General features: G+C 45.4%; 2 protein-coding genes across 2 annotated transcripts in view; both read left to right on the forward strand.

The window, feature by feature from the left end:
• On the forward strand, positions 1-13,994 carry LOC134407555 (uncharacterized). The gene is made up of 7 exons (XM_063139427.1): positions 1-48; positions 987-1,124; positions 3,792-3,929; positions 5,171-5,287; positions 7,618-7,734; positions 9,184-9,270; positions 13,488-13,994. Exons 1-7 carry the CDS (start codon positions 1-3, stop codon positions 13,992-13,994), a joined length of 1,152 nt encoding a protein of 383 aa, XP_062995497.1.
• The window catches only part of FAM118B (family with sequence similarity 118 member B), a 19,963-nt gene continuing 18,053 nt past the window's right edge, over positions 13,568-15,477 (forward strand). Inside the window, exon 1 of the mRNA XM_063139482.1 lies at positions 13,568-13,646. The gene's annotated coding sequence lies outside the window, so the exon portion shown is untranslated. The remainder of the gene's footprint in view (positions 13,647-15,477) is intronic.

Consider the following 15,477-nt stretch of genomic DNA (forward strand, 5'->3'; position numbering starts at 1 on the left):
ATGGACTCCAAAAGTAATGTTAAAGTCAACATGGCATCAGATCCCCCAGTAAGTAGTGTGTATTTGTTCTTTTTTTTCTAAACTATTTGACTGAAAATTGTATTTAGAATGTGTGAGAAAACACATGTTGATAGTAACCCAGTTGCCAAACTTGAAAGTTGTGTTCCCAGAAGATGCATGTCCATACATATAAATTGGCATAGTCTAATTTTTGTGAACCAGTCTCTTCTCTTTTGGAGATGTGTTTCCTCTTTTTGGTAAAATGTAAATTGCCACCCTAGAAGAAGAACAACAATGCAATCCTATGCCTGTTTACTCAGAAGCAAGTCCCATTGAATGCATGGGCCTTACCTTGAGATAAATATGAACAAGATTGCAACCTAAGGGTCATACCTAATCTTAGTCCTACATAGAGTACATCCATTGCAATGAATGAAACTTAAGTAAGTCCTGACTAGGGTGACCATATGAAAAGGAGGATCTGGCTCCTGTATCTTTAACAGTTGCATAGAAAAGAGAATTTCAGCAGGCATCATTTGTATGCATGCAGCACCCTCTTCATCACCACAGTTAAAGCTGCCCTCTTGACCAGATACAAAAGAAGGCAGGACTCCTGCAGCTTTAACCGTTGTGATGAAGAGTGAATTTCACCAGGTGCTGCATGCATACAAATGACACCTGCTGAAACTCTATTTTCTATGCAACTGTTAAAGATACAGGAGCCCTGTCCTGCTTTTCATATGGTCACCCTAGTCATGACTAAATTGGCCCAATCATTTCAATGGATCTACTCTGCATAAGACTAACATTGGATACTACCTTAAGGGCACAAACAGAAAAAAAAAGTCCTGGAGAGGGAATGCTGGGAGTTGTAGGATTTTTTCCTGTCTAAACATGCCTAGGATTGTTCCCCAAGGGTGTTAGGATTTCTGAATGGGGAGTAGATATCTTATCTTTCCCAGCTAAAACCCGGCTCTCTTCCCCAGGTCTACAAGTTTATTCCCAGAGTGCCTAAGGACAGGAAACAAATAATCCTCATTTCTGTAGTGTTGGTTCTTCTGGCCACTATCATTATCGGAGCCATTCTCATTGGAGTGTACCTTACTCAGCAGCACATTGAAAGGGTGAGTAGAACAACATTCCAAAGAAAGTTAGTGACATTCATAAGAACAAGGCAGCTCCAGGTTTGTGGGGGGCTCACAAACGTGCCTTCCTAAGTCAGTGGTCCCCTGGCCCACAGACTCGCCTGGAGATAGCAGTGGATGGCTATGGAACCAGCATTTTCAATATTCCACAAGTTGCCCCAATGTAGTGTCACTCTGGAGAAGCCATTCTCAACCACCCAGAGTTTTAGGTTACAGCTCCCAACATAACCGCCCGTTGGTCATGCTGGCTGGACGTTGTCCTCCAAAACATCTGGCCGGAACCAAATTAGGGGAGGTTGCTCTGGGTCATTGTGGGGAATCTAAAATGGCGGTTTGCAAACTTCGCCACCCATTGTAAGGGGCTGGAGGGGCAGAATAGGTGTCAGTGAACCCAGGGGCTGCTTGAGGGTGCTGGTTGATGATTCTGGGCCTCCTTAAGAGCCATCTGGATGAGTACAAAGGTCCATCCAGTCCAACATGCTGACTCACACCATGAACAGTTTGATGCTTTGTGGGGAGCTGATAAGCAGATCACGGAGACTGCTTATCTGTTATTTTACACTAGTTTTTAGTCTTTAGAAATGCACTACCTTTGAATATTGTCTTTTATTTATTGCATTTCTATACTGCACAATAGTCAAAGCTCTCTTGGAGGGTTCCATTTATCTGTCAGTTTTTATAAAGTGCTCTAGAGTGACTAAAGTGCTTCATATATATTATTTGCAGTTCTTACAACAACCCTGTAAGATAAGACACTCTTATTCAGTGCCACCTCCAGGTTTTTGGGGCCCCATGGGCAAGACAATTTTAATGCCCCCTTCTTTAGAGGGGCTATCTTTTCACCACCGTCCCCCTTTTCCTCATCGTTGCTACCATATGCTCGCTTGCTAGGCAAATAGCCAGTGAGCAAGAAAACAGTGGTCTCTTCTTTTCCTCCTCCTTAGGGTGACCATATGAAAAGGAGGGCAGGGCTCCTGTATCTTTAACAGTTGTATTGAAAAGAGAATTTCAGCAGGTGTTATTTGTATATATGGAGAACCTGGTGAAATTCCCTCTTCATCACAACAATTAAAGCTGCAGGAGCTATACTAGAGTGACCAGATTTCAAAGAGGGCAGGGCACCTGCAGCTTTAACTGTGGTGATGAAGAGGAAATTTCACCAGGTTCTCCATATATACAAATAACACCTGCTGAAATTCCCTTTTCAATACAACTGTTAAAGATACAGGAGCCCTGTCCTCCTTTTCATATGGTCACCCTACTCCCTTCACCACCTTTTTCTGGGCCGGAGCAAGTGGCAGGTGAACAAGCTGGATGGAATGGTGAAGAGAAGAGGCATTTTCAGTAGCTTCCTGCTGGAATGTGGAGCCTTGGCAATTGCCTGACCATGCTGAACCTTGATGCTAGCCCTACAGTCAGAGTTGTGCCATGATCAGAAATCTGGACTAAGCCATGAGACAAACCACATGCTAGGAATGAAGAGCAAGTCAGGACCGCAGGACAACCAAGATGCAGGACCAAAGCATAACTAAGGATACAGGCACATGACAGATTTCAGGAAGACCTTGGGGGAATCCGCACGTCGTTCCGAGATCACTTCTAAGCGACCCCAGTGCAGCGTGAAAGCGATCGTGTAACTGGCCTTTGGAAGAGCCGACAAAGAGACATCCTTCCCGCTGCCGCCACCCGCAGACCTCCTCGCCGGCTGGGGCGGAGAGCTCAGGGGAAGAAGGTGGGGTGGAGAGCTTCTTCCGCTCTCAACCCCGCCTTCTTCAGCCGAGCTCTCCTCGCTGGTCAGCGAGGAGGTCTGTGGGTGGTGGCAGCGGGAAGAACGTCTCTTCATCGGCTCTTCCAAAGGCCAGTTACACGATCGCTTTCACGCCGCACTGGGGTAGCTTAGAAGCGATCTCGGAACAACGTGTGGATTCCCCCCTTATTGCTTAAGCAAAGCTCAACTAAAGCAGGAAGTCCTCTTATACTCTTTCCTGTCTGGGAGACTCCAATCACCAGCCTGGTGGGTGGAGTCAGTCCAAGGCCCGAGGGTACTTCACCAAGAAGCTACCAACTGCTGTTTAGTGGTTCACCACATGGTGTTGCTGCACACAGTCTTCATATGTTTTGTCAGTGGTCAGAGGTGATGGTCAGAGGTGATCTGGAGAGCACCAGTTTGGGGAAGGCTCCAGTAGTTCCTGACAGCCACATATTAGAGAGGGTGGAGGTGGAGATAATGTGTTGCCTATTGACTTCATAGCAGAGAAGAGATTTCAACAGGGAGGGGCCCTGGTCAATACTTTAATCTCCTAGACCTATGCTACAATACTTCTTGCAGAGAGTAGAAAATCAGTGCCTGATCACAGCGCATTTGCACGTTAGCACTAACTTGAATTAGCAGAAGTAGAATGAAATTGTTTTTAAAAATCTGATTTTGCCAAAGAATGGATGCAAAACACAGATGGAACGGATTAAACAAAGTCTGTAAATCTCTACTACATCATCATCATCTAACATCTTGTTTTGATTCCCCCACCTTAATTCTGTTTTCATCCTAAAGTACCAAGCTAAAGTGAGTTTTCAGATGCACCTTTTGAAACAAATTGTGCGAAGAGACAAGAATGCACCAACTGTTGTGCCTTGTCTCCTCTGTAGGTAATTAAAACCATTAGTAATGGAAGTGATGGTGAAGTGGTGGAGCAAACAGTGATGGTGAACAACCAGGAAAATGTGGCTGCATTTCATATCCACAGCAATTTAACTACAGCCACTGTTGTCTATGACTATAAAAATGTAAGTTCCAGGGATAGTCCAGGTGGGCTCCAAAATTTGTTTGTTTGTTTACAGTGTTTCTACCCTGCTCTTTTGCCAAAATAGGTTCCTTGAGCTGCTTACAAAGATGAATAATGAGGCAGTCCCTTACAATCTAAAATGCATTATGCGAAAGGAAAAGGGATTGGGAGGGTGGAGAAGCAGAACTCAGGTACCCATTCTTAGTTTCCCCAAGACATTTTACCATCCTAGGTGGTTGCATTGAGAAGCCTTAGAATTTGTCCTAACAGGATCCTCTGCAAACTCACAAGGGATCCTATGTTTGCACCTCTAAGGCTATGTGCCGCTTTCCTTAAAACATTGGGTTTTAAGGAAAACCTTGGGTTTCCTGGAGGAGAAGGCTATCAATGGGTACTAGTCCTGATGGCTATGTGCTACCTTCAGTATCAGAAGCAGTAAGCCTATATACACCAGTTGCTGAGGAACATGGGTGGGAGGCTGCTGTTGCACCTGTGTCCTGCTTGTGGGTTTCTGGCTGACTGCTGGTTGGCCATTGTGGGAACAGAGTGCTGGACTAGATGGACCCTTGGTTTGATCCAGCATGGCACGTGTTATGTTCTGATGTTCAAAGGCACAAGGACCGCCAATTGCTGTTCAAGCAGGAACACCAACAAGGGAAGATCAGCTTGGCCCCTTATAGCTCACCACCTTGTTATGGCTTTGAAAAAGTAATTCGTCTCCTTTTCTTTCCACTCCACTCTCTTTCTCTTGTGTGTCTTAATTTGTAAGCCTGGTGGCAGGATCTCTCTCTCTCTCTCTCTCTCTCTCTCTCTCTCTTTCTCTCTTTTATTGAGGTGAGCTACTTTGAGTTGACAATAGTTGTCTGAAAAGTGGGATAAGAATGCATTAAGTAAATAAATAGCCCCCATTTGAATTCATAACCTGTTTCCCAGCATTCTAATTTTTCAATAAATCCATTTCTCTCCCACCCCCACTCTCCCAAAATAGATAATTCTGTTCTCTGTCTCTGGGCAACCATTTGCCCAAAGTAAACATGCATCTCGCTTACTGTGCTAGCACATTTCAGTCTAAATTTGTCACAATATGCTCTGCCCATGGATGTGCAAGACAGAGAAGCCTACTCCTCAAAGCACAGCACCAGCTGCACACTTTGGGTGGATGGGTAGGGGGGCACACCTCAAAGTGCCTGACCTTTCATTAATTGGTCCTGAAATCTTCTTTGCTTCCTGCTTTGCCTCTAGCGTCTGATTGGCTTCCGAATTCATGACCGAAGACAATGTTTGGTGGTAGCAATGGATTCGGTGGACGTGCCCAGCCTAAATGAAATCACCCAGGGAATTGAACACTTTGATAAACAGGTAAGAAAAGATGGGATGTGGTTAAACATTGATTATGAGAGAGTGCTATGGAGAGGGTATGGTTGGCTGGTTGGTTATTTATTTATTTATTTTTATTTATTTATTTATTTATTTATTTATTAGTTAGTTATGTGCTTTCAAATTGAATTCAGCTTATGGAGATCCTGTGAATCAATTACCTCCAGTCGTGTCTGTTGCAAACCACCCTATTCAGATCTTGTAACTTCATGCCTGAATCTTCCTTTATGGAGTCAATCCATCTCTTGCTTGTTCTTCCTCTTTTGGCCACTCATGGATAATTGTGGGTCCTTTACATGACACCATCAACTTCCAGGATGTCTCCGGTGCCTTCCCTTGTAATCTCACTTTTGAAAAAAATCAGAGATAATGCACTATTTAAAATTATTGTGGGATATCATGGGCCACTAGATGGCAGTGTTTCATTTAACTTTATGGAACACTGCCAAGAGGGGCAGCTTTCAGTTACAAATCATGTAGTTGCTGCTGGTCACTGTCTAAAGGAGCTGTAGTCAACCTGAAAAGACTCTGGAAGAAGAAAAAATGGTAAGGTCACAGGTTTCTTCCTGGATGTGGAGATGTTCTCTGGCTGTGTTATTCCTGTTCTGCTGCATTTCCTGGTCATGGAAGAAGAACCAAGGTAGGGTGGAAACCAAGCTGGCTACTGGAGGAGAGACTGTGGGGGAGGGGGATCAATTTCTCCTCCAGCAACCCCCTCACTCACTTGCACTGAACTCCTATGGGTAGCTGGTAGGGGTGTGCACGGACCCCCCAATCCCCTTCGTGGCCTGATCCGGAAAATCTGGATCGGGCCTGATCCTCTTCGCGCCGCTCCGCCCGTCTCTCGCTCCGCGGAGCAAGATCCAGCTTTGCCGCCGTCACTATATGGACGGCGGCACCGGCAGCGGCGCAAGATAAGCCACTCACTCACCCCGCCCCCTTACCTTCCTCCGTCGCGGGCTTCAATTGAGGCCCTGGTTGAAGTCGGAAGAGGCCTCAGCCTTCACTTCCGCTTCAAGCGGGGCCTCAATTGACGCCCACGACGGAGGAAGTTAAGCGTCCCTCCTCCCTGCTCCCTTACCTGGCGCCACCACCACTGCATGGATGGTGGCGCTGGCGGCGCCAGGTAGGCCAGGCCCTTGCCCCCACCCCTGCCCCTGCCCCCTTACCTTCCTCCGTCGCAGGCTTCAATTGAGGCCCCGGTTGAAGCCGGAAGAGGCCTCGGCCTTCACTTCCGGCTTCAACCAAGGCCTCAACTGAAGCCCGCGACAGAGGAAGGTAAGCATCCCTCCTCCCTGCTCCCTTACCTGGCGGCGCCAGGTAGGCCAGGCCCCCGCCCCCTGCCCCAGCCCCCGCCCCCTTACCTTCCTCTGTCACGGGCTTCAATTGAGGCCCCAGTTGAAGCCGGAAGAGGCCGGCTTCAACCGAGGCCTCAATTGAAGCCCGCGACGGAGGAAGGTAAGCGGCCCTCCTCCCTGCTCCCTTACCTGGTGCTACCGCCGCCGCCGCCGCATGGATGGCGGCACCGGCAGCACCAGATTAGTCCCCCTCCCCCCCACTTACCTGCAGGCGAAGCTCCGGATTGAGGCGATCCTCTTCGCCTCAATCCGCAGCCCCCCTGACTCTCTTCGCCTCTGCCTTTTCCGGAGGCAAATTAGGCCGCCTCGCTCCTGCTTCTCTGAACCGAAGAGAAGCGGAGCACATCCCTAGTAGATGGTGAATTGTTAAATGCAAGGCTGTATTTAGGGCTTGTTTAGCCTAGAGAATGAGCCAACATAGAGGACCACACACTACCTGTAGCAACTTGGTCATCCTGCTAAGTACTGAAGAGGGTTTTAGTCCATGGAAGATACAGATGTGGATGGTAAAATAGTCATCTGGAAGATATAAGTTCATTGATAGCAACCCCTCTGGAGAAATACACTGCTATTCCCCTGATCTATTTTTTGTTGCCTGAAATATATATATATATATATATATATATATATATATATATATATATATAGGCCTCAGGTGATCACTCCACATTTTCTTATATTCGAGGGAGATTGTGCTTTCTGTACCAATGGAATTAATGATTGATTCATCACCAACGTATTCCACCACCCCCATCCAAAATTAAATTTTGTGACCTTTGAACATGAGGCAATCCTGCCTCCTCACTCTAAACATACCTCCGTTGTTGTTGTTGTTGATATGTTTTTGCTTTTATTTATTCAATATTATTATGTATTCAATATTATATATTGCTGTTGACATCTGAATTCAAATGTGGACTGACTATATAAACATTTTTTCCTTGTTTCATAAAGATCTCAGGAGATGACAGCTTGGCCTACAGCTTCGAACAGGGAAAACTGGCTGATCAGACCATACTAGGAACTACAGTGAATATCCTCTGTAGCGATGTACCTGTGTATTGGGCTGAGGTAAAATACTGCTGCCTGCTTTTGAATTCCACATTCATTGAAAATATCCACCAAGTAACCTGTAGATCAGGGGTGGGAAGGGGTTAAATTGGAATCTACTAGATCCCTGGCTGGTTTGTAGTAGACAGGGCTGGCCTTACCATTAGGGAAAATGAGGCAGTCACCTCAGACAGCAGATACTGAGGCAATGGTGGATCCTACCACAGTGTCCCTAGTGCAGCTCCTGTGCTCCCTGCCCAAAATAAATCACAGATATGCCATCAAAAAACAGCAGCAAACCACTATGGAATGGTGCAGTGACCAAATTTAGCTTGGGGTGGACAGTGGAGGGGCAAAGATGGACCCTAGATCTCCCAAAGTTATCCACCCCTGTGGGGAACAGCAATGAGCTGTTAGAGGACAGAGCTATGGATGCTACACCGCCTGCCCTGCACCCCCTAGGTGACTTTGCTGCCCTTAGGTGTGGTGGAGAACACTGTCCCTTGGCATTGGTGAAGGAAGATTCATCTATCACTCTGGTTGACTTCTCCATATGGAATGGGGGAGAGGTGCCATTCTATCCCTCAGGCAGCAAAATGTTTTGGGATGGACCTGGAAGTAGAACAACAACTGAAAAGAGCTCCCCTCTCCTCTAAATTAGATTGCTGAAAAACAGTGCTGGTACTGGTGTTGGTGGTAACCAAGAGTGGTTTTTTGTATGAAAGGCTTTGTGAGCTTGGTTCGGGCACCAATCACAAACTCCTGCACAGAAGCAGCCCATTCCTTTTTTCTTGCCATATATCCACCAGCCTGAACCAGTATTTTTTATTTTATTTTATTTGGAGGATCTCAGGGATCTTGTAAAAACAAAAACAAAACCCCAAAGGCGATCCTGCAAGTTTGAAGTCTGTATCCTCGCGCCCCACCTCAGCATAGATGGTATGGTGGATCAGAAAGGATCAAATGGGCCTTCATCTCATAGCCCCAGGAGAGAAAAGGCTTGGGGCGTTTGGGTGCCTTACAGTCCAACTCAGCATGTCTGGCTGGGCATCATTGATGGGAATTGTAATCCAACACATTTGGAGAGCACCAGACTGGAAAAGGCTGCTCTAGGAATAAACAACATGTCTTCTTTGTACTATATGCAGCTGTCAGTTGGTCCACCTATCCAGGTGAAAGCACACATGGCTTACCTGGGCCTGTTTTGCCAGGTCTCTGTATTCAGGACCACTTTAATTTGACATTTGGTCAATAGACGGCATGGCTCCTGTTCATGGAATGTGGAAGGCAACTCCTTGGTACAGTGCTTTTTATACTGTATTTTGTATTTGTGCTTTTAACCTGTTGGTTGTTTTATTATGGTTTTAATTTTTGTGAACCGCCCAGAGAGCTTCGGCTATTGGGCGGTATAAAAATGTAATAAATAAATAAATAAATAATTGTTCTCCCCACCACCACCTTCTTTTTCAGAAAATGCACAAAGAGCAACGAGGAGGACTGATTCCCTGCCTGGGGCTTTTGATTCTTAATATCTGCTTCAGACTCCTGCTACCAACTGTCTCTGCAGAGGCCACCAGTGAGGGAGGAAGCAGCAACCAGGCACCTCTCCACCATGCCTGGGTCCAGCTCCAGCTGAGAGCCCCCTCCCTCCTGCTACCAACTGTAACTGCAGAGGCCACCAGAGAGGGAGGAAGCAGCAGCCAGGCACCTCTCCACCGTGCCTGGGTCCAGCTCCAGCTGAGAGCCCCCTCCCTCCTGCTGTCACCTGTAACTGCTGAACTTTCCAACTAAGATTGTAGTGCCTGAGTTTGCTTTCCTTTTCCCCCTCCTCCTCCTCCCTCCCAATCCCCTTTCCTTTTGTGTCATGTCTTTTAGATTGTAAGCCTGTGGGCAGGGACTGTCAAGAAATACTTTTGTAAGCCGCCATGAGAGCCTTTTTTAGCTGAATGGCGGCATAAAAATCCTTAAATAAATAAAAATAAATAAATAAAAAAAAATATTTCCGCGTGTGTCCTATGAGATATATGTTTGGGGTGTGTGCTTTCTGTTGGACTCAACCTTTGCTGCAGAACTCCATTGCTTTCATCACAGGGTGTCGGGGATGGATATCAAGGTGTGATGGACTAGCAACAGAAGCTGTTTCCATGCATTTAGCACTGCTCAAGGATTGCTTTTTGGTAATTAGGTGAAAGTGGAATTAAAATGGAGGCACTGGCCAACATATAAATATAGCATACTATTATCCAGCAATGCCCTTCTCCATGGCCAAGATCCTTCTTGTGTGTATTCACAAGCAAATCCCAAACAGCTAAGGCCCTTTCCAATGTTAGTTAAAAGTTTCCTGTTTGTTAGTATAGTTTTTAATTCATTTTTTTAAAATCCTTTTTTAAGTTCATTTTTATCCATCCTGGTGGAGCTGTACATTAATTTCTCTCTGTCAAGAAACTGTCAAAGGTTCCATATATGATTATGGCAGTGAGACTATTATATGCACAAAAATGGAAAGGCCCAATATTACCTACTGTGGATGAATGGCTGTTGAAAGTGTTGGAGATGGAGGAGATGGCAAAACGTACGTCAATAATCAGAGAAAAGTCAACATCTAGGTTTATAACTGAATGGAAACCTTTCATAGACTTATTGCAAGGTCTAAAAAACCAACAGCTTGTTTCAATGAATGAGAAAATGTTAAAATGAAAGAAAGAGAAATTGTTTTAAATTATAGAGTAAGAGAAAATATTGTTACATATTCTTTGCTGTGGAAGGAATCGGAAGTCCATCTTAATTGTGTATGTTTTCTATGTTGATGTTTGATTTTATGTTTTGTAATGTTTATGTGTTTATTTGTTTGGGTATTAGAAAATAATAAAACATTTAAACAGGTAAGAAACTGTCAAAGGTTCCAAGATCACTGATAGGAGAAGAGTTTCCAGCCATCATCTAAGCAAGTGTTTCAAGACAAACAAGCATTATTATTATTATTATTATTATTATTATTATTATTTATTTATTTATATAGCACCATCAATGTACTATGGCAGCATCAGTTCTAGAGGTCTATTGAAAGGGGTACCAAGAATAAAAACAAAGATTCCTTTGATCACCACCCTAAGGACCTTCGAAAGGCTCAGTAACATGGATTGTTTAGGGTTTATTATGATGGCCAATTAGAAGGGGTAAGTAACCTGTTGCCTGCCTCATGTGTTGGACAACAACACCCATAAGCCCCAGCTAGCACAATCAATGGTCTGGGATCATGGGAGTTGTAGTCTAAAACATCTCAAAGGTGCAAGGTCACCCACCCCTCTGAACATCCTATTTCAGTCCATAAGCAAACAATGAGATGAGCCACATAATAAATGTGTCTCTTGTGTCCAAGCAGGGAATCCAAAAATCCTGTTCCCATATGATCCTTCCTGTTCATTCAGATCACCATTGGAGGTCCTACCCTGTCTCCTGTCCAAAACTCCTGACAGCTGCTGCCAGTCATTGTACACCGGCCTTCCCCAACCTGGAGCTCTCTAAGTGTTTTCAATTTCAATCCCCATCAGCAACAACCAGGGCCAATGGTCAGGAATTCTGGGAGTTGGGAATCCAAAACATCTGAAAGGTACCAGGTTGGGGAAGGCCAGAGGAGGTGATTGGAGCTAAATGGACTAGAGATCCTTGACTTTATATAAGGCAGGTTCCTGTGATGGTGCTACACCCTTCCCAGAGAGGTCCAGCTGGTGCCTTCATTGCAGTCAATCGGTCAACTTGGGAATGGTTATTTCTTTGTAACATTTATGTACCGCCCCATAGCCGAAGCTCCCTGGGCAGTTTACAAAAGTTAAATACAGTAAACATTAAAAAAAAAGTATACAAAATTTAAAAACATAAAAACAACAGTTCTGGGGGCCGTTAAAAAACAAACTTAGCCTTGTTAAATGCTATTAAATGCCTGGGAGAAGAGAAAAGTCTTGATCTGGCGCCTAAAAGATAACAGCGTTGGCACCAGGTGAGCCTCATCAGGGAGATCATTCCACAGTCGGGGGGCCACCACTGAAAAGGTCCTCTTCCTTGTTGCCATCCTCCGAGCTTCCCTCGGAGTAGGCACTCGGAGGAGGACCTTAGATGTTGAGCACAGTGTACGTGTAGGTTCATGTCAGGAGAGGCGTTCTGTCAGGTATTGTGGTCCCAAGCCACGTGGAGGCTTTGCATTCAGGAGCAGACATTTGTAAGTGTGCTTCCTTCCCAGATAGGAATACAAGGCATCATTGTGCCTGCACACACCCCTCTGCTCTTCTTTCGGTGTCCTAATGCAGTGTAACACTTTTATTCTGCCACGAGGTGCTGCTGTAGTACAACTAGTCCGGACAGAACAGAGTACAAGCATTTAGCCTTCATAGAACTGAAGTCTAGAAACGAGAGGGACACAAGCACACCGATTCCTGGGTGAAGAGAAAGGAATCACCATTGGGTCAGAGAAACACATTTGTGCATTAGATGGTCAAGTAACTGAGCTAGCATTTCTCAGTTCCCTAATCTTGGGTCCTCCAATGTTCTTGGACCAAAATCCCCATTATCTCCAGCCAGCACAAACAACTGTCGAGGATGATGGGAGTTGAAGTCAGACAACATCTGAGGACCCAAATTTGGGGAAGAGTTCAGAGTTTATACTAATAAGAAACTCATTCCAAGTGCAGATTATTCTATCACCATCCATGCATAAGAGGGGCATATTGGCAGGCTTGGAGGAAACCCAGATTTTGCAGGAGTACAAAATGAACAGAGAGGGGGGACCCTAAAGGAAAGGAACCTCTCGTGCAAGCACTGAGTCATTACTGACTCTTGGAGGGACGCCAGCTTTCGTTGACGTTTTCTTGGCAGGCATTATAGCGGGGTGGTTTGCCGTTGCCTTCCCCGGCCGTTATTACCTTTCCCCCAGCTAGCTGGGTACTCGAAGCACCTCCTAAAACAGCCCAAGGAGGACTGAGCATGCTCAGTGGTTACAGAATGCTGGCTGCCCATTGGGAGGGGGCATGGAATGGTGAATCACAGACATGGGCATGGCTGGCTGGTGGCTGGCAGGAATCCTGACCACCGTTCTATGCTGCAACTTTATTATTTTTTTGCAGATCCCAATTGTCCTTATGAATGCATGATCATTTTGAACTTAGACATATAGGAGTTTACCTGAAAGCTGCCTTGAGAGTACCATTCTTTTTGGTAGAAAGGTGGGATATAAACCAAATAAATAAATAAATAAATAAAATCTATATGAATTGAAATCCAACAAGTCTGGAGAGGGCACCGGGTCTTTAATCTCTCTCTCCCCCCCCCCATGTATACTTTAAACCTTGTAAGGCCGCCTTGAGGCCCAGCATTGGGCAAAAGGCGGGATACAAATAATAATAATAATAATAATAATAATAATAATAATAATAATTATTTAAGGAAGGCTGAAAAGAAGAAACAAACCCACGCATTCCAGGTTCACTTTGGACACCAATTTTGGCTTCCCCTCTGAGGGAGGGGAAAAATAGCATTGAAATAAAAAAGAAACAGGATGAAATAATTCTTCTTCTTCTTCTTCCTCTTCTTCTCCTCCTCCTCCTCCTCCTCCTCCTCCTCCTTCTTCTCCTCCTCCTCCTCCTCCTTCTTCTCCTCCTCCTCCTCCTTCTTCTTCTTCTTCTCCTTCTCCTTCTCCTCCTCCTCCTCCTCCTCCTCCCCCCCCCCATTGGACTATCACTCGGCTTTTCCTACCTCTTTGCTTTTGGCTCTATGCATCAAAGACTCTGGACTTCCGACTAACGAAAGTGACGAAAGGAAGGGAGGAGAGGCGGCCACGGGGAAAGGGCACTCTAGCCCCACGCGTCTGTATCTTGGCGGAGAGGGCTGCAATTGCTTCCTGCCTGCAGCTGCTGCTGTTGCTGCTTGCATTGTCCGGCGAGGTAAGAGACCTTTTGCTTATTCCTGGCGAGCTGCCGGATTATCCCCAGCCAGGGCTCCAGCCTAGAACCGGGTGCGAGGTGCCCCCAGGAAGCCCGGGGCTGCTGGCCGTGGGAAACCGCAGCGGCGAAGCCGGTGGAAACAGTGTTGCTAATACGGGTCCTAATGATAGTTTCTCTCACAATCCAGGCAGAGGCTGGGGATGCGTGGATGATGTTCATCCGCCTGGATTTCGGCTGCGGCTGAAACGCGCTAGCCTGATCCCTCCAAATCCTGTTAACTCGATTTATTTATGTTTTGCTTGCCTAGAAGTGCTCTCAGAGTGCTTGGGAGAAGCTGAAGGCGAATGATTTATTATTATTATTATTATTATTATTATTATCATCATCATCATCATCATCATCATCATCTATCTCAACAAGCTTTGCTTCCAGTTAAGTCTGCTAGGGGTTGCATCACAAACTGGTTTAAATCCGAACACTGAGACCTTCACTGCTTTGTAGGATATTTCTGGTTCATGGATCCTTCGTATAAAATGCCATGCCATTGCAACGTAATAGCAAAGTATTTCCTTGTACAACAAATGCGTTTTCCAATCCGTAGTCTTGTCCGTGATCTCTTTTGAAGTGGATAAATCGTGTTGTTTATTTGGGGAGTTTATCCGATGGGTTGATTTAATATAGGCTGTGATCTTTTCCATAATAGCTACATTCTCAAGCTTGGGCACCCAACCCTTAATTGTCAGAGTGTTAATGATAATAAGCTGTGCCCTGGTTGTCATTATACACTGGTAAGGAGGAAGCCCTCTATATGTGATCAGGGGCCTTCTTTAACATTCACTTATGGCTCAAGTAGAGCTTTCTTTGAGGATCCGAGCCGGCTGTTTTCCTGTACAGACACTGTCTGGTTCTACTGTTACTGCAGTTTTAGGCAGGGAAATGAGGATCAAAATCCCTCTCGCTCTTGGCTGGAAAAAGACGGTGTCCTTTGGCTAGGACCAGGGGCAAAGTGAGAAATGCAAGATTCCTGTCCGCATACTAAGCATTGCAGGTCCAGCCACAATTACCTTCATAGCAAATTTGGAAGGGACCCAAAGGGACATCAAATCAAAGCCCTGCAAGAAGGCAGAATTTCCTCTAAAGGCAGAGGGGAGGGTCAGCAGCTGGAGGTCGCAGGGCAAAATACGCCCTCATGTAGAATACTGTTTTTCCAGCACCCCTACGTGCCCACCCAGAGGTATGAGCTGTGTCTACATTAACAACGGGACTTGCTTCGAGGAATATGTGGGGCTGATTTGCTGCCTTCCTTCTCCTCTTCATAGTGGTTCTCCAGTAAAACTATTTGCTGCAGTTCCAAGATGAAGTATTGGTGCCTCTTAAAAAATTTTTCTTGAAAATCCATGAAGAAGGAGACACCTGGGCTGATCTATGTTTAAAGTTAAGAATATTTTCTAATGTTTTTATTTGAGTCTTCCATCCTGGCAACTTCACTGCAAGTTTCAATTTTAAATGGGGCAGGGGTTGGATCTAAAAATGCAGGCACCCCTTTCTCTCTCTTCTTCACCCCACTCTGTAAGAACACAGACATACACCAGCAAATGCATTGTACGCTCCATGGACATGCATGTCTTTCTCTGTCCTGCGTGCATGACGGCTGCTCTTTCTGCAGAAGGCCAATAGAGATGTGATGGAGGTGGGGATGTTAATAACCACTTGCCTAGTCAGCTATAGTGAGTTGAGGTCATTTCCAGGTAACCAGGCAGGTTATCAACGTAACACAAATTATTAATTTAAATTTGCATGAGTACAGGAGCTAGTCACATTTGTGAATTTG

Source organism: Elgaria multicarinata, chromosome 12 (assembly GCF_023053635.1).
Source record: "Elgaria multicarinata webbii isolate HBS135686 ecotype San Diego chromosome 12, rElgMul1.1.pri, whole genome shotgun sequence".
NCBI classification, from domain to species: Eukaryota; Metazoa; Chordata; class Lepidosauria; order Squamata; family Anguidae; genus Elgaria; species Elgaria multicarinata.